Source organism: Hyla sarda, chromosome 4 (genome assembly GCF_029499605.1).
Source record: "Hyla sarda isolate aHylSar1 chromosome 4, aHylSar1.hap1, whole genome shotgun sequence".
Taxonomy (NCBI): domain Eukaryota; kingdom Metazoa; phylum Chordata; class Amphibia; order Anura; family Hylidae; genus Hyla; species Hyla sarda.
Window position 1 is genome coordinate 372348820 of NC_079192.1, and position 18275 is coordinate 372367094.

At 42.5% G+C, this 18275-nt stretch overlaps 1 protein-coding gene across 1 annotated transcript in view; it reads right to left on the reverse strand.

Moving 5' to 3' along the window:
* Positions 1-18275, reverse strand: part of DIAPH1 (diaphanous related formin 1) — a 270343-nt gene that overhangs the window by 10772 nt on the left and 241296 nt on the right. The window contains exons 20-26 of the mRNA XM_056516800.1: positions 14362-14456; positions 11853-11954; positions 9130-9369; positions 7432-7561; positions 4948-5076; positions 3260-3420; positions 2906-3041 (exon numbers count right to left, since the gene is read on the reverse strand). Coding sequence (XP_056372775.1) covers positions 2906-3041; positions 3260-3420; positions 4948-5076; positions 7432-7561; positions 9130-9369; positions 11853-11954; positions 14362-14456 — 993 coding nt within the window. The remainder of the gene's footprint in view (positions 1-2905; positions 3042-3259; positions 3421-4947; positions 5077-7431; positions 7562-9129; positions 9370-11852; positions 11955-14361; positions 14457-18275) is intronic.

Sequence of the window (18275 nt, forward strand, 5' to 3'; positions counted from 1 at the left end):
GTTGGTGGAGTTTGTGTGATGGAATAATAAAGCTGCCAGCACCCTAGAATGTGTCCAGAAATATACAAACTGTTCTGCATCCGGCATCTGGAAAATCTGCAGATGATTAAGATTTGTCTCTTTATAGAGAAGATGTGACTAACAGCAGCGCTGTGAACGTGTCATGGAAACTAGAGAAGGACGGTCTCCAGGAGATCGGGTCAGGTGACCTTTTACACTTTCTGCTTGAAAAAGTATTCGGCTAAATCGCCTTCTGTCTAAAGAAAACATTCCTATAAGGGTGTAAGGATTTATACAAATAAGGCTCAAGTCACGTGCTGGAGATACCTCATACCCTGTGTTCTTACTATCTCAGGGGATACAGATAGGGGCTGGGGAGGACTCCGTCCTTACATACGCTTGTTCATATGGATGGGTTTCACATATAGATGGCTATGAATGTATTTTATGTATAACACCAGGGACACCATAATACCAAGCACACAAAGACAGAATATTAATTTTATTATACGTGCACTGTCATTTATGCCTTATTTTTTCTAAAATATTCAAGTTTTCTTCATAGGTATAGTAGTATCACCCTCAGCGCTTGTATGGGACTACAGATTATATGGCCTGGGATGACAATTTGTACCTAGCAAGCATGCAATAGTTTCTTTAAAGGGGTACTCCACTGGCCAGTGTCCGTAGCTGAACATTTTGAATGCTGTTTTCACGCTGTGGGGGTCAGCCACACCCCTCGTGACATCACGGCTATGCCCCTCAATACCCCTGCAGCGTGAAAACAGCGTTCAAAACATTTAGTTCCGAACACTGGCCAGTGGAGTACCCCTTTAATGTCTTATATACACTGTATTCGGAAAGTATTCACATTCATTCACACTGTTATATTGCGGCCTTGGTTAAAATAAAAAAAGAAGCCATTTTTTTCTCCATCATTCTGCACTCCGTACCCCCAGAATTTTTAGCAAACTTATTTAAAAATAAAAATATAAATGTACATAAGTATGCACAATGGGGCCTCCTATTTCTCTTGACCATCTCGGAGATATTTTTCCACCTTAATCGCAGTCACCTGTGGTAATTTCAGCTGATTGGACAGGATTTGGAAATACACAGCCCTGTCTATATGAGGGGTCATAGCTGACAATGCACATCCGAGCAAAAACCAAGCAATCAGGTGGAAAGAACCGCCTGTACAGCTTAGATACAGGATTGTGTGATGGCACAGATTTGGAGAGGGGAATAAAACCATTTAGGCTGCACTGAAAGTTTTCAAGAACACAGTGGTTTACATCATTTTTAAGTGGCAGAAGTATGAAAGGACAGGACTCTTCATAGTACGGGCTGCCCCCAAAAAATAGGTAACTGGGGGAGAAGGACCTTGGTAAGAGAGATGACCAAGAACCCAGTGATTGATCAGTAACAGACACATGAAATGCCACCTGAAGTTTTCAAAAATGAAACTAAAGGACTCTCAGACTGAAACAAGACAGAACTTTTTGGCCTCAACTCTCAGCCTCAAGTCTGGAGGAATCCAGGTAATGCTCATCCCCTACCCGAAACCATCCCTAGAGTAAACAATAGTGATCCGCAGTACTCTGGACTTCAGTCTGAGCCAAAGGATCAACTTCCAACAAGACAAGCACACAGCCAAGAGAACACAGGAGCAGCATAGGGACAACTCTGTGAATTTGGCCCAGGCCCAGCCAGAGCCCCTACTGGGTAGATTTCTAACATTCTGTTTTCATCTTGTCATTATGGGGTATTGACTGCAGAATGATAAGGAAAAAAATTGTGGAAATAAAAATTTAAAAAAACTTTCAAATGCACTGGAGTTTGTGTACTAACAAGTTTAAAGGGAATCTGCCATCCCCTTCATGCAGAATGAACTACAAGTTATTCGGGAGCGGATCCAACTCTCAGGTACAGTCCCTCGAATCCAGTGACCCTTTGGACCCCGTCTCGTTACATTTCTCTATTCTCCCTCTCCCCCTGTATCTCCTCCTCTTCTTCTCCTTCTCCCTTTTCTTTGCTCTCTTTTTCCATACCACCTCTTGCTGGCTTGCTGTACCCTTTCGTATCTAGTTAGATGTGGGGTTCTCATGGGACCCCATCCATACCTGGGACTTCAAGCCCCAACACTGTTTGTTTTGTTTTACTCTGTTGCAGTTGTATTACCTGACTTTTGTCGATTTTGCCTATTATGCACAGTGTTTTACTTTGTATTGCTGGTACTTTGTCAATTATAGTAAAATATTTTCAATAAACTTTGAATTTGGAACTACAAGTTATTCGGGTGTCCCGGAAGCTTCTACCCGACATGCCGGCCTTGATTAGTAGATCCCAACCCTTTATGGGTATAGGGAGAGATCTATCAGTCAAGGTTGGTGGAACAGGCAGAAGCCCTGGTAAGTTGTGGTTAAGGCAGCATGAAAGTAATGACACATTCCCTTTAATGTTACCTATATGAACTTTATTAGCATTTAATTGATTACTTTTATTTTGTCAGTTTAATAGACAACCATTTTTTTTCTACTTTTACACTGAGTGTGTACTTGCCATATGTGCTGGGAAAGCTCTAAGCACATATACTAAACTTGTCTATTGTCCCAGTTGGCTCAGGTAATACTGTGTAATGTACTTTTTTCTTTTTGAAACTATGGGAGCCTATGGGTGACAGATCGTAATGTATGCCTATACAGTGGCAACCGTCTGAGGAATACATCAACAGTTCTTCATATACTTTAGCTTTTCAAATTGTTGTGTGAAAATAGCCTTACAAGTTGTCTGTTGTGATTATGGTTTTCAGATTTTTGTCATTACTTTTGCTAGACAAAACAAATGGATACCACATGATGTAAAGAAGTCTGGCATGTGCAATGTATAGTCTGGAGACACTTACCTGCAGTCATGTCTATTAACTGCTCCTTCTTCTGTTGTTTCTCCAGCTTCTCCTTCTCGGCCTTTTCTTTGGCCAGCTTGGCTCTTCTAAGCTTTTCTTCAGCTTCTCGTCTCTTCTGATTGTCTTTCATAGCTTGCTATAGGGGAAAATAGAAAAAACCTATATAAAACAAAATCTCACACTCCCTAGCCTTACTGCCCACAGCAACCAATCAGAGCTCAGCTTTAATTTTCTAAACTGCTTTAGAAACACAGAAGCTGTGCTGTGACTGGTTGCTATGGGCAATGAGGCCTGACCATTCTTTGTTAGCCACTTTTGAATAATAAAGCTTATTTGTCAGATAGATAAACTTACCACAAACATGTTTCGGAAGTTGTTCAAATCTGCAAAGAATTCCTCAATAGTGACCTTCTTGGGGTCAAATACAAAGTACTGCCCCAATTCTTGGAACGATGCCAACATGTTGTCATGCATCATGCACAACTTTGTATATTGTTCTTGGGCTTCTTTAACAAATATGTAAGATAAATCAGCTAAGGAATATATGCAGAAATTATATACTCTTAAGGCACTATCTTCATGATAAGGAATAGAAAGGTAAAGGGTTAGAATTATATTATCTCCCAATATAAATATGCCACAGCAATGCCCCTGCAATAAAGTAGGTCCCCCCCCCCCCCCCCCAAAGCGATGTGTGTGTGTGTGTGTGTGTGTGTGTGTGTGTGTATGTATGTATATATATATATATATATATATATATATATATATATTTATTTATAGATATAGATAGTGTTATGTTCTATATCTATCAATCTAACTGGCGCTGTAATCAAAGGTATAGAAATTTGTCTCAGATAAACAGAAGTTCAGTTTATTTCAATAATTGTAAAATATCACCGGCATCTGTTACTTGTAGTGTCAGTAAGGGCTTTATTTTAAATATATATATATATATATATATATATATATATATATATATATACATACACACACACACACATATATATACACACACATATATATACACACACACATACACAAAAACATTCCTGATCTTTGACAGGCATTTGTATTTTTTTTTCATAATCTGTCATATTGGGGTGTATACCATATCATATTGGGGTGATATACATATGTCCATATGCTCAGTTAAACAGTAGGGATGGGTTCACACTTCAGAATTTACAGCCGGAGATTGCCAGCGTGACAGTGCGGGCATTGCTGTTACTGTAGACAGCAATACCTGTAAAGCAGATTTTGCCCGAAAAGTTAACACGTTCATTCTTTAGGCAGGGAAATTAGAATATCCGCCAATGAAATTCTGAAATGTGCACTGTACAGCGGAATCCTATTGCCAACAGTGGGATTCTGCTTCACAGGAATTCCAGACGGAAGTTCTGTAGTGTGAACCTAGCCTAACCTTCATTTTATGCCACTGCACTGAGGGTAATGCACAAGGAGGTTTTTTTTTTTTTTTTTTTATAGTTTCTCTATACAACCCTCAGAAAGGAGTGTTACAGTGCATTAACAGAAGCGGTCTCTAGCCTGTAGTCATTGGCTGTCCGGGCATGCTTGGAGTTGTAGTTGTGCAACAGCTGAGGAGTCACAGCTTGGAGGTCACAAATATACAGACTATATGCTGAATAATAAGGAGAAGCATACCAATTATAAATCTGTCACAGTCATTTCTGTGCAATACAGAGAGAAATTTATGATATTTAAAGATGTATGGGATAGGAAAAGGAAAAAAAAATGATTATAATCTGCTCCCCCACTTAAAAACAGCAATATTCATGGCTATGCTTGGTATTTCAGCTTATCCTCACTCAAGTACATTGTGCCGAGCTGCATTATGAGACACTGTGCATGTACTTTATAGTAAAATGCAGGTCCATTCTTTTGTAACCCCGGAAAACCCCAGTATTTCCTGACGCTGTGACTAATAGTAAGTAGCATATGAATAGCTTCAAATGGAGAAGCACCCAATGTTCTTAACTCCTTGCAAAAACATCTATTGAACTGTGGTTAAAGGTGGAAAAAGGATATAGTCATTTTCTCCACAAACTTATCCTTCTCATTGTTTGAGGGGGGGAAGTTGTCAATGTCTCGCTGCAGATCTGAAATTTGCTTTTTCATTTGATCCAAATTCTTTTGCAATGTTTCAGCGGACACTGTAATAGTAAAAGAAGAGATTGTTACCCATAGCAAAGCATCTACCCTGCTACATCAAATTACCAACAAAACAAGTCTTGTTGGCTACATAATAAAAGCTTGGCCGACTGCTCCTTCTGCTATACAAAACCTGCAACATTCCTTCAGCAGAAGAGACTATGAATGGATGAAGTAGTTCTTACACTAACAGCCTATCCAGCGGTCATTAAAGTTCCTGCTTTTATCTGCTTGGTATTAACATTCTGCATTCATAGGGTAGCAAGGTGGTGTTCTCATCTACATTCAGTGAGCATTTCGGAAGACATCTCAAAAGGCAACAAGTCCTTTTAAAAGAAGAGGCGCCTTGTACAAAGACAACTTATTCTAAGGGCATCCTAGAGGAGGTGGTGTGGGGTTACTAGGGCTTTTACATTAGCAGACCTGCCATGTACATGCATCTAATTATATACCCCTTGCACCCTCAGCAGAATGTATCTGTAGGTGTGGCTCCCCCTGATGTTCACATATGACCGTCAGGGTTTTCTGCATCCATGGAAAACAAATGTGCAAAAAGTATTGTCTTCACAAGACTTAATCATACGTGTATATGTATAAGGTCCTGACCTAGTCAGCAAAATAGCACCTTATAAATGTAGCCCTCCTAACCCACTAAATCCCAAATAGGCAGCAAGAGCACCCAGATGAATCACTAGGCCGAATTAACAATTAAAGGGATTCTGTCAGTAGCAATTCATGTTCAAAACTTCCAAAGTATGTGCAAAGTAACAAAGAGGTGTTCCCAGGCCCCTAAAATGTTGAGGGCTGGAACGTCTCCTCTCTCCCTATTCCAAGTCCTGACTGTAATTTGTATGAACAGCGATTTGAAAACAGGGCTCGGCACTGGAAGCTAAGACCTTATTGTCACTCATGCGGGGACAGGGGTTTGAGGGGGAGTGAGGAGGCGTTCCAGGTCTCAGCACCTCAGGGGAAACCCCTCCTTTATTCTCTGGTGCCAGATGTCAAAGCATTGTTTTTCTGTTATGTAAGCACAGATACATGAAAGGTACCATGCTTTTCCTTGTCTAACAGTATTAGCAGTTTGGAAAGTGAATTGCAGCTAACAGGTTCCCTTTAAAGCTATAGTGTCAGTGTGCCGATCTATATCTGAAGTGGTCCTGTGACCTCTTAATTTAAATTAGCACTGCTCTCAAAAGAGTGTAAACCTAAATCTGAGCAGAGGTGACATGGTCACCCATGTGAAATTCTAGGCATTTACTAATTTACAAGCCCCCCAAAAAAGAACCCAAATCAGCAGCGTGGCTGACGTTTTTTGGAAGTGGCCATAAGTAACAGCATGCCTGGTTGTGACCCATATTTTCTTATTAAACACTTGTTGCACGTTGCTTTAATGATTCACAGTTGAAAGTCAACACATACATTGAAAAACTAGAAAACAAGATGACCATTGTCAGAAAGGAACAGAAAAATAAGGACATTTAAAATTAAATTCACTAATTAGTTTATACTGAACTATGTTTCTTATCACAGAAAAACATTTTCCATGGACAAAATGTCTATCAGTTCTCTGAACATTCATCACTGGAGACCTTGAAAACTTTCTGCCTCCACATCTCGGAACACAGTGTTCCAGAAATGCTACTTAACCCCTTAAGGACCCAGCCAATTTTCACTGTAGGACACGGCCATTTTTTGCACATCTGACTACTGTCACTTTAAGCATTAATAACTCTGGAATGCTTTTACCTTTCATTCTGATTCAGAGATAGTTTTTTCGTGACATATTCTACTTAGAATGTTACTTCTATGTTAGTTTTAAAATTTTGTCGATACTTGCATCATTGCCGCGATCGCCGACATGGGGGGGTCTGATGACCCCCAGGGCCTTTGCACGGGATGCCTGCTGAATGATTTCAGCAGGCATCCCGGTCCGATCCCCACCCGGTGTGCGATGGGGGCCGGAATTGTCCATGACGTACGCGTACGTCATGGGTCCTTAAGTACCAGGGTGTCATGACGTACGCGTATGTTAAGGGTCCTTAAGGGGTTAAAGACAAAGTGTAGAGTGGAAGATAACTGGATTAAAAAGGACGCTAAAATATATGGCAGCAAAGGAACATTGTGTTGCTTATATGTGTTCCTTTCTTGTACAGTGTAAAGGCTGTGTTCTCCTTTACTTACAGTTATTCCAAGTTTTCCACAATGAAGCATCAAGGAGCTGGTATTTCCATAATACAAAATGTACTGGGTTAGCGTTCTGTCAGCCATATGTTTATACACTATCTCAATGCAGCAGTGATATCCTTACTTTTGTGACCGCATACAAGGAACAGACAATCTATATAAATATTCATTACCTCTGCTGGCTTTTTCTACATGGACCAGCTCATCAGGGAACTGTAACGCATCAGGGTAATCTTGTTCACAGGTTTCAGCAAGAAAATGTAACAACGTAGTCTTCTGGTCAGCTGACTTGGTATCTTTAAGCTTTAAAAGGGGGAAAAATAATTTATGAAATGTTAGGTCATCACAGAGATCACTTTAAGAGCAGCTGAACGGTGCATATATTGTGGCTGTCCATTCTGGGTCCTAAGGGTTAGACCCCTTTTATGACACCTATAAATCAAGAAATATCAAACATATCCTGGGGACTTTGAGACACTTGTCTGACCTTTAAAAGGGGTACTTTGGTGGAAAAAACATTTTAAATCAACTGGTGCCAGAAAGTCAAACAGATTTGTAAATGAAACAAGTAGTAGTAGGGAAGGAAAGGGTGGGCACTGCTGAAAAACCACTATGCAAACATCTAATCAGTGTTCCCGGGTGTGGCTGGATAAGGTGCTGGACATACACATTTAACAGTCCTGATAAAATCTCAGTAAGGAGAAGGAAATAATGTCCGCACTCACCATGCCGTAGAAAATGGGCATGCTTTATTGGCGTCTTCAGAGTTCCATAAGAAGCAATATCAAAATACACCCGGGTGCAGGGAGGGGGAGCTGCTCCTGGCAAGGAGACTAGGAGCGGCTGTCAGGAACAACAGCACTGTTTCGCGTTATCCACGCTTCTTCCGGTGGAAGAAGAAGGAACCGGAAGAAGCGTGGATAACGCGAAACGGTGCTGTTGTTCCTGACAGCCGCTCCTAGTCTCCTTGCCAGGAGCAGCTCCCCCTCCCTGCACCCGGGTGTATTTTGATATTGCTTCTTATGGAACTCTGAAGACGCCAATAAAGCATACCCATTTTCTACGGCATGGTGAGTGCGGAGATTATTTCCTTCTCCTTACTGAGATTTGTAAATTACTTCTATTAAAAAATCTTTAGCCTTCCAGTACTTATTATCTGCTATATACTACAGAGAAAGTTATTTTCTTTTTGGATTTCCACTGTGCTCTCTGCTGACACCTCTGTCCGTATCAGGAACTGTCCAGAACAGGAGCAAATCCCCATCACAAACCTATTCTGCTCTGGACAGTTCCTGATACAGAGAGGTGTCAGCAGCACTGTGGACAGAAAAAAAAAAAAAAGAAATCCAAAAACAAAAATATCTTTCTCTGTAAAAATACAGCCTCTAATAAGTATTGGAAGGATAAAGATTTTTTTTACATTTTTTTTTTTTTTTTTTTTTAATAGAAGTCATTTACAAATCTGTTTAACTTTCTGGCACCAGTTGTTTGAAAGAAAAAAAAAAAAGTTTTCCACCGGAGAACCCCTTTAATACAGCAAAGGACATGAAGAATGTCTAAACCTTAAAAGGGTACTCCGCTGCACCAGCGTTCAGAACACTTTGTTCCGAATGCTGGGTGCGGGCGGCGGGGGTCGTGACGTCACGGCCATGCACCTTGTAATGTCACACCTCAATGCAAGTCTTTGGGAGGGGGCATGGTGGCCGTGACATTACGGCCCCCGCACCCAGTGTTCAGAACAAAATGTTCTGAACATCTTATCCCCTAGACAGGGGATAAGATGTCTAGGGGCAGTGTACCCCTTTAACAAAGACCAAGATCACAACCACTAACTTATAACATCCTGATTTACAACTAAGGAGGTTTCTTACCTTACACAGGAAGCTAATATCAAAACCATAAGCGCCAGCATTCCTGGATCCAGCATTCATAAAATTGCCCACAAGAAGTGTGATTTCCAAGAGGGTGGCAAAGCTTTTGCTCTTTTTCACCTCTTCACACGCAGCGGTCACTGACACGACCTCTGGCTTGATGTTCTCAATTTGCTCATTGAAGAGGAGCTTAAACTGGATGGCATTGAGGCGAGGTCTTAAGCGGGGGACACTGCACATCTGAAAGTGTGAAGCAAGCACAATTTATGATTATAAACAGTTGCATATCTAAAACTGGATTTGATGAGAACCTATGCGTTCTCGTGACATGTCTGTTTCAGTAAAATATGTGCGAAAAAACACCCCAATTATAACACAAATGTACAACCTATATGACAAGCATAAAAGGGGTCAAAAACTGTTGAATTTTTATTTTTTAAGAAGAAAAAAAATTCCAAATCAGGTGGTGAATGTACCAATTAAGTGGAAGTCATTTCCAATTCTGTATAAAAAATACAAAACAGTCTATTCAAACACAAAACTCAAGTCTACAATACTTACAGTCATGGCCTTAAATGTTGGCACCCCTGTAGTATTTCTCACAGAAAAGGATTGCAGTAACACATGTTTTGCTATGCACATGTTTATTCCCTTTGTGTGTATTGGAACTAAACCAAAAAAGTGAGGAAAAAAAGCAAATTGAAAATAATGTCACACCAAACTCCAAAAATGGGCTGGACAAAATTATTGGAACCCTTTCAAAATTGTGGATAAATAAGATTGTTTCCAGCATGTGATGCTCCTTTAAACTCACCTGGGGCAAGTAACAGGTGTGGGCAATATAAAAATCACACCTGAAAGCAGATAAAAAGGAGAGAAGTTCACTTAGTCTTTGCATTGTGTGTGTGCCACACTAAGTATGGACAACAGAAAGAGGAGAAGAACCATCTGAGGACTTGAGAACCAAAATTGTGGAAAAATATCAACAATGTCAAGGTTACAGGTCCATCTCCAGAGATCTAGATTTGCCTTTGTCCACAGTGCGCAACATTATCAAGAAGCTTGCAACCCATGGCACTGTAGATAATCTCCCTGGGTGTGGACGGAAGAGAAAAATTGATGTAAGGTGTCAACGCAGGATATTCCGGATGGTGGATAAGCAGCCCCAAACAAGTTCCAAGGATATTCAAGCTGTCCTGCAGGTTCAGGGCACATCAGTCTAAGCGCAAACTATCCATCGACCTTTAAATGAAATGAAACGCTATGGCAGGAGTCCAAGGAGGACCCCACTGCTGACACAGAGACATAAAAAGCAAGACTACATTTTCCCAACATTAACTTGAGTAAGCCAAAATCCTTCTGGGAAAACTTTTTGTGGACAGATTAGTCCAAGATAGAGCTTTTTGTTAAAGCATCTCATTCTACTGTTTACTGAAAACTGAATGAGGCCTACAAAGAACAGAACACAGTACCTACAGTGAAATATGGTGGAGGTTCAATGATGTTTTGGGATTGTTTTGCAGCCTCTGGCACTGGGTGCCTTGAATGTGTGCAAGACATCATGAAATCTGAGGATTACCGATGGATTTTGGGTCACTGTGTAAAGCCCAGTGTCAGAAAGCTAGGTTTGCGTCCGAGATCTTGGGTCTTCCAGCAGGAAAATGACCCTAAAACATATGTCAGAAATGGATGGCAACAAAGTGCTGGAGAGTTCTGTAGTGACCAGCAAAGAGTCCAGATCTAAATCCCATTGAACATCTGTGGAGCAATCTTAAATTTGCTGTTGGGAAAAGGCGCCTTCCAATAAGAGACCTGGAGCAGTGGTCCAACATTCCACAGAGATGTGTAAGAAGCTTATTGATGGTTACAGGAAGCGACCGTATTTCAGTTATTTTTTCAAAAGGGTGTGCAACCAAATATTAAGTTAAGGGTGCCAATAATTTTGTACAGCCCACTTTTGGAGTTTGGTGCGACATTATGTACAATTTGCTTTTTTCCCCTTGCTTTTTTGGTTTAGTTCCAATACACACAAAGGGAATAAACATGTGTATAGCAAAACATGTGTTACTGTAATCCTTTTCTGTGAAAAATACTTAATTTTCTTGAACAATTTCAGGGGTGCCAACATTTACAGCCATGAATGTAGCTGCTGTATGTCCTGGGTAGAGCCCTGCACAGGACTGCTTTCTTAATCCCACTCCTGCTGGATTTCTGCCCAATATCACCAGCTCCCGTAAGGTGTGTGTTGCAGTCCTGCCCAGTTCCGCAACACATGTCCAATCCCGCCCGCTCCTGCAAACATTCTTTTAGAGATGCACCCCGTTAGACAGTTTCAGACACAGACAGAGGTGGCAGTAGGGAGCACTATGTCAGATTGGAAACTCTGCAAGACTAAGTCCAGGGCATTCATCAAGTACTGAAGAGCTGGATTTTTTTTTTTTAATAAGTAATTTCTAAATCTGTATAAGTTTTCAAGCACCACGTAAATTGAAAACATTATTTTTTTATTCAGAGTACCCCTATAATACATTTCCCATCCTTTCTCAACAGTGAATCCCTGCTTGTGCAGTCTGCTTTACTATAACATACACATCCATTCTGTAATACAATTAATATCATTATTATTATTAGACACTACAAGGAGACAAAAGACTAAAAGGACAAATAAGATTATGGATGCTACAAAACCTCCCAAAGAGCCAAACAAACAAAGCCATGCTTACCACAACTCCAAACTGCTCAGGCTCTGCCAAGTCATTGTATTCATCCTTAAACTCTGCCAGCCTCTGAAGTTGGTCGGCTTCTGGCAACTGCTTAATAAGGTTCTGCAAAAAAAAAAAAAAAAAAGTTAGTACAGTAGCAAGTAACAAAACCAAAAAAAAGTGTCCTTGTTGCCCTTAGCAACCAAACAGAATTCAGCTCACAATATGTGAACAGCACTGAAGTAACTAAACACGAACTCTGGGCTGAGATAAGAGAAAAAATGTTTCACTTATTTTCCCACAATTTCAATATAAAGCAGTAGTAGTCCTAACCTCCTCCTACATTTTGCTGAAGTCAGCAACTAATTAAAGCAGGTGGGCACAGCTGGTGATGCCACCCATCAGTACATGCCCGCTCCAATCCACACTTGCAACGTCAATTCTGTTTTTCTGTGATATCATCATAGGATCCGATGAGCAAATCAGGTTTCATTGTAGTGTCCATCTAAGGCCTTATTCACACAGCGGGATTGTAGAGCAAAATCCGGTGGAAATATTCAGTTCAGAAATTCAGTCGCAAAACAATAAGCCTCATTGTTTTCAATGGGATCCCGCTGCAACATGCACGCTGCAGAAACATACCGTATATACTCGAGTATAAGCCGACCCGAATATAAGCCGAGGCCCCTAATTTCACCCCAAAATCCCAGGAAAAGTTATTGACTCGAGTATAAGCCTAGGGTGGGAAATACATCATCCCCCCCCTGTCGTTATCCAGACCCCCGTCATTAACACCCTCATCACCCCGTCATCATCCCACACCCCCCCTTCATCATCCCCTTGTCATCATCCCCATGTCATAATCCCCCCCCCCCTTCATCATCCCCTTGTCATCATCACCACATGTCATCATCATCACCGCTTGTCCATGTCTGATACAGTGGTCTTCAACCTGCGGACCTCCAGATGTTTCAAAACTACAACTCCCAGCAAGCCCGGGCAGCCATCGGCTGTCCGGGCTTGCTGGGAGTTGTAGTTTTGAAACCTCTGGAGGTCTGCAGGTTGAAGACCACTGTGGCCTTCGACATCATCCAGCCCCCTCTCACCCCCTTTAGTTCTGTACTCGCCTCCGCTCAGCGCTGGTCCGGTGCTGCAGGACTGTCCGGTGGGGAGGTCGTCTGGTGGGATAGTGGTTCCGGAGAAGAGGCCCCCCCGGTGAAGATGGCAGCCCGGAACCACTATCCCGCCGGACGACCTCCCCACCGGACAGTCCTGCAGCACCGGACCAGCGCCGAGTGGAGGTGAGTACAGAACTAAAGGGGGTGAGAGGGGGCTAGATGATGTCAAAGGCCGCAGTGGTCTTCAACCAGCGGACCTCCAGAGGTTTCAAAACTACAACTCCCAGCAAGCCCGGACAGCCGATGGCTGCCCGGGCTTGCTGGGAGTTGTAGTTTTGAAACCTCTGGAGGTCCGCAGGTTGAAGACCACTGAGGGCGGAAAGTTCACTTGAGTATAAGCCGAGGGGGGGTGTTTTCAGCACGATTTCTCGGCTTATACTCGAGTATATACGGTATGCCATGAAAATTCCGATTTCAAGAATTCTTTCTGTGAAATCCGCTCAGAAATGCATTGCCGTCTGTGGATGTGGCACATTTGCGTAAGGTCCTAGCGCCACTTTCTGCAAAATGTCTGCCGTGTGAACACAGACTGAGCCTTCAACTCAAATGCAGCTTAAAGGGGTATTCCAGGTAAAAACAATTTTTTTATATATCAACTGGCTCCAGAAAGGTAAACAGATATCAACATTACTTCTATTAAAAAATCTTAATCCTTCCAATAATTATGAGCTACTGAAGATGAGTTGTTCTTATCTGTCTGGCAACAGTGCTCTCTGCTGACATCTCTGCTTGTCTCGGGAACTGCACAGAGTAGAAGAGGTTTGCTATGGGGATTTGCTTCTATACTGGACAGTTCCCGAAACACGTGTCATCAGAGAGCACTTAGAAAGGAACAACTCAACTTCAGCAGCTCATAAGTACTGAAAGGATTAAGATTTTTTAATAGAAGTAATTTACACATGTAATTAACTCTCTGGAGCCAGTTGATATATAAAACAAGTTTTTTTTCCTGGATAAGCCCTTTAAAGCATCCCCCCCCCCCCCCCCCAATAGACATTACAGAAAAGTTGGCTCAACCTACTGATTTTTGCGGAACAGGACGACTGTCCCTACTGATGTATGGGAGAGAAGGATACGAGAATCTGATATGTTGGATATTAATTGCTAAGTTCTCTTGTTCTCAGGGAGATAAGCCCCCAGGAGTATGGCACCAAATTACACTCCATCACCACCACACCAAATTCAGAAACATGAACGATCAGCCGAGCATTCATGTGCATGGGGACGGGGGTAGTAGACTGGGCAAGAGCTGTGACGATTAGGCAGAACAGAGGGAAAGTATTTTATACAAGAAAATTCAATTGCAAACATTTTGAACAGGAAGAAAAAATATATATAAGTGAGAAACTTACTGAAATCATAGATTCCGTCAGCACTTCTTCATTTACTTCAAGGATGACATTTTTAATCTCCTCATAGGGCATACGGAATGAGCCCAAGTAGATGGCTGTAAACGATAAAAAAAATGTATTATAGTTACATAAAGCTAAAAATAATGCCACTCTACTAAACATATAATACCATTCTCTATTAAAGTGCCAATAAAAAGCTCATGTTGGTGACTATTCACTAAAATGTATTGGATAGTCTTTATAGGGGTTTCATGCCCAGTAAACCAAAAATATGAGAGAGAAGTAGACAAAGACCGGCACTGGCGTCTATGGCCTTAAACAGTCTCTAGCAGGCTCTGGCTATCTGCCAAACACTCAGCACTGTAGCAAAGCAATCAACTGGCTGGAACCAAACGAGGTGCTAAATCCTCCAGAGCATACAGTGCAACATCCGTAAATAAGAAATCGAGAATGAGGAGGCACTCACGGTTTCCCGGTGCAGCAGTTTTCTTTATTTTCAGTGCAGGGTTGGAGCAGTACAGCATCCGCAGGACGCCATTGTAGGAGCACAGGTGCAGTGAGAATTGTTTCAATTGTGAAACATTTGGCACTGCACCTGTGCTCCTGCAATGGCGTCCTGCGGATGCTGTACTGCTCCAACCCTGCACTGAAAATAAAGAAAACTGCTGCACCGGGAAACCGTGAGTGCCTCCTCATTCTCGATTTCTTATAAACAAAAACTATACCACACACCGTGATATAGCATAGGCACATGGGAAAGTGGCTGCCCACAGTGAAGGTGGTAGACTAGATTATACTTAGAGATGAGCTAACTTACAGTAAGTTCGATTCGTCACGAACTTCTCGGCTCGGCAGTTGACGACTTTTCCTGCATAAATTAGTTCAGCTTTCAGGTGCTCCCGTTGGCTGGAAAAGGTGGATACAGTCCTAGGAGACTCTTTCCTCGGACTGTATCCACCTTTTCCAGCCCACCAGAGCACCTGAAGGCTGAACTAATTTACGCAGGATAAGTCATCAACTGCCGAGCCGAAAAGTTTGTGACGAATCGAATTTACTGTAAGTTCGCTCATCTCTAAATATACTGTCTATGGTCAAAAGTCTATCAGTTGTGTTCAGAAGTGGTCTACCTTCAGATGCTGTAGAACTACAACTTCCAGAATGCCCGGACAGCCGTTGGCTGTCCGGGCATGCTGGGAGTTGTAGTTCTCCATCACCTGGATGGCCAAAGTTTGGAGACCACTGCTCTACAGAGAGAGCAATAGCTCGGGAAATAGTTGTGTAGGGTAAGAGTTATTAGACAGAATGGGGGCTTTATTACCGAAGAGAAGAAATTCTTGTATATTTGGGTTTGAGGTGTTAAGAGAATTGTATCTCTGGTCTTATTCCCTTGTCCATCCTGACTAGGAGGGCACTAGACACAATTATGGGTTTATCCACAGGATATCCCACCTCTAGAATCTACATTTATCTCCAAATTTGGAGACAAACCCCAGTCGTGGCTGGTGAGAAAGCCACATTGTGCCAAATCCAGGTGGAGTCTGAATAGAGATGCTGGGATCATGTAAACAGCAAAGCTCCCTGTGTTCTATTATTTTTGCAACTAACATATAGAAGTGAACGGGAAATACTGAAACAATGGAACACAGCAAGAACTACAAATTCCATAATCCCAGCCACCAGTGTGTTCAGTCTCCACCTGGATTCGGGGGTCATCTCACCAGCTAGGACTGGGAATGTGGGGGGGTTGAAGGGTTTAAAAAAAATGTAAGCTTTTCTTAGTAAATATTTGAGAAATAGTGTAGACCACAGAGTGTATTTAAAGGTGTACTCCGGTGGAAAACAATTTTTTAATATCAACTGGTGCCAGAAAGTTAAACAGATTTGTAAATTACTTCTATATAAAAAAAATCTTAATCCTTCCAGTACTTATCAGCTGCTGTATACTACAGAGGAAGTTCTTTACTTTTTGAATTTCCTTTCTGTCTGACCACAGTGCTCTTTGCTGACACCTCTGTCCGTGTCATGTACTGTCCAGAGCAGGAGTGGTTTGCTATGGGGAATTGTCCCTTCTCTGGATAGTTCCTGACATGGACAGAGGTGTCAGCAGAGAGCACTGTGGACAGACTGAAAAGAAATTCAAAAAGAAAAGAAATTCCTGTGTAGTATACAGCAGCTGATAAGTACTGGAAGGATTAATATTTTTATATAGAAGTAATTTACAAATATGTAACTTTCTGGCACCAGTTGATTTAAAAAAAATGTTTTCCAACGGAGTACCTCTTTAATTTGCAGATTAAAGGGAACCAAGCACTGGATTTTGCCATATATAACACTTGGCAATGAGTTATATATGGTAAAATCTTTATCCTCACCATTCTCGGGGGTATTTTTTGCCCCCAGTAATGGTGAAGATATGAAGTTATAAAGTCTTCACCACCACCCCGTAAGTAGTCCCCTGGGCGGGAAGCTATACTTACCTAGTCCCGTTGTTCTGGTTGTAGTGATGCCCCCTTGGTGTGGTTGATGGCCCGCGTCATTGCTCTGCTACCTAAGCAGACAGAGCAGAGCAGTGACACGAACCGTCAATCACGCTGAGAGGGCATCACTACAGCTGGAGTGATGAGGCCAAGTATAGCATAGCTCCCCACCCGCCCAGGGGTCTTCTTACTGGGCCGCAGGGGAGACTTAACTTCATAACCACACATACCTGGAGACAAAAAAGTCCCCCAGGGACAGTGAGTATAAAGATTTTACCATATAATGCGTTCTATATGGTACAATCTAATGCTTGGTTTCCTTTAATATCTACTGCTTAATCTTCTCTAGATGTGGCGTAAAAACCACTAGTTTAGGTATACACGTAAAAATTATTTCGATTTAGCGGTAGTCCTCCTCCCTGAGCTGAGGTTGGTTATGGGTGAGCATATTCTATTTACCTTATTTTTCGTCCTATAGGATGCACCGGCGTATAAGACGCACCCAATTTATACGTGCAAAATCTAAAAAAAATAAAGATTTTGAACCCAATAGTGGTCTTCAACCTGCGGACCTCCAGATGTTGCAAAACTACAACTCCCAGCATGCCCGGACAGCCATTGGCTGTCCGGGCATGCTGGGAGTTGTAGTTTTGCAACATCTGGAGGTCCCCAGGTTGAAGACCACTGCATAGGAGGCAATACTCGCGTGTCCCCGCCGCTCCGGATCAGTCACCGCTGCCCTGGATGTCGCTCCATCGCTGTCGCCGTCGCTCCGGAACGTCTCTGCTGCCGGCCGGGTATCCTTGCTCTCCGTCGCCGCCATCACGTCGTTAGGCACGCCGACGCACGTACGCGACGACATGATGACGAGGAAGGAAAGCGCTGGCCATACAGGGGATCCCTGAACGGAGAAGACACCGAGGAGGCAGGTAAGGTCCCTCCCGGTGTCCTGTAAGCACTAACCCGGCTATTCAGTTGGGCTGTTCGGGACCGCCGCGGTGAAATCGCAGCGGTCCCGAACAGCCCGACTGAACAGCTGAGTTAGTGTCACTTTCCCTTCAGACGCGGCGGTCAGCTTTGATCGCCGCGTCTGAAGGGTTAATACAGGGCATCACCCCGATCGGTGATGTCCTGTATTAGCTGCGGGTCCCGGCCGTTGATGACCGCCGCGATAGGGGTGTATTCGTCGTATAAGACGCACCGACTTTTTCCCACCAGTTTTGGGGAAGAAAAAGTGCGTCTTATACGGCGAAAAACACGGTAATAGGCAGAATATCACATTATGCCTAAACACATTACATCTTTACTTGAGTCAAATTCTGCTTTTCTATGCATACAAGGTCAATGAACACATCAGCTCCTGGAGACGTACGGTCAGTTTACCTTCCTCCCTCCAATGCCATATGTCAAGTCCTCAGCCTGCAGGCCAGGGCAAGT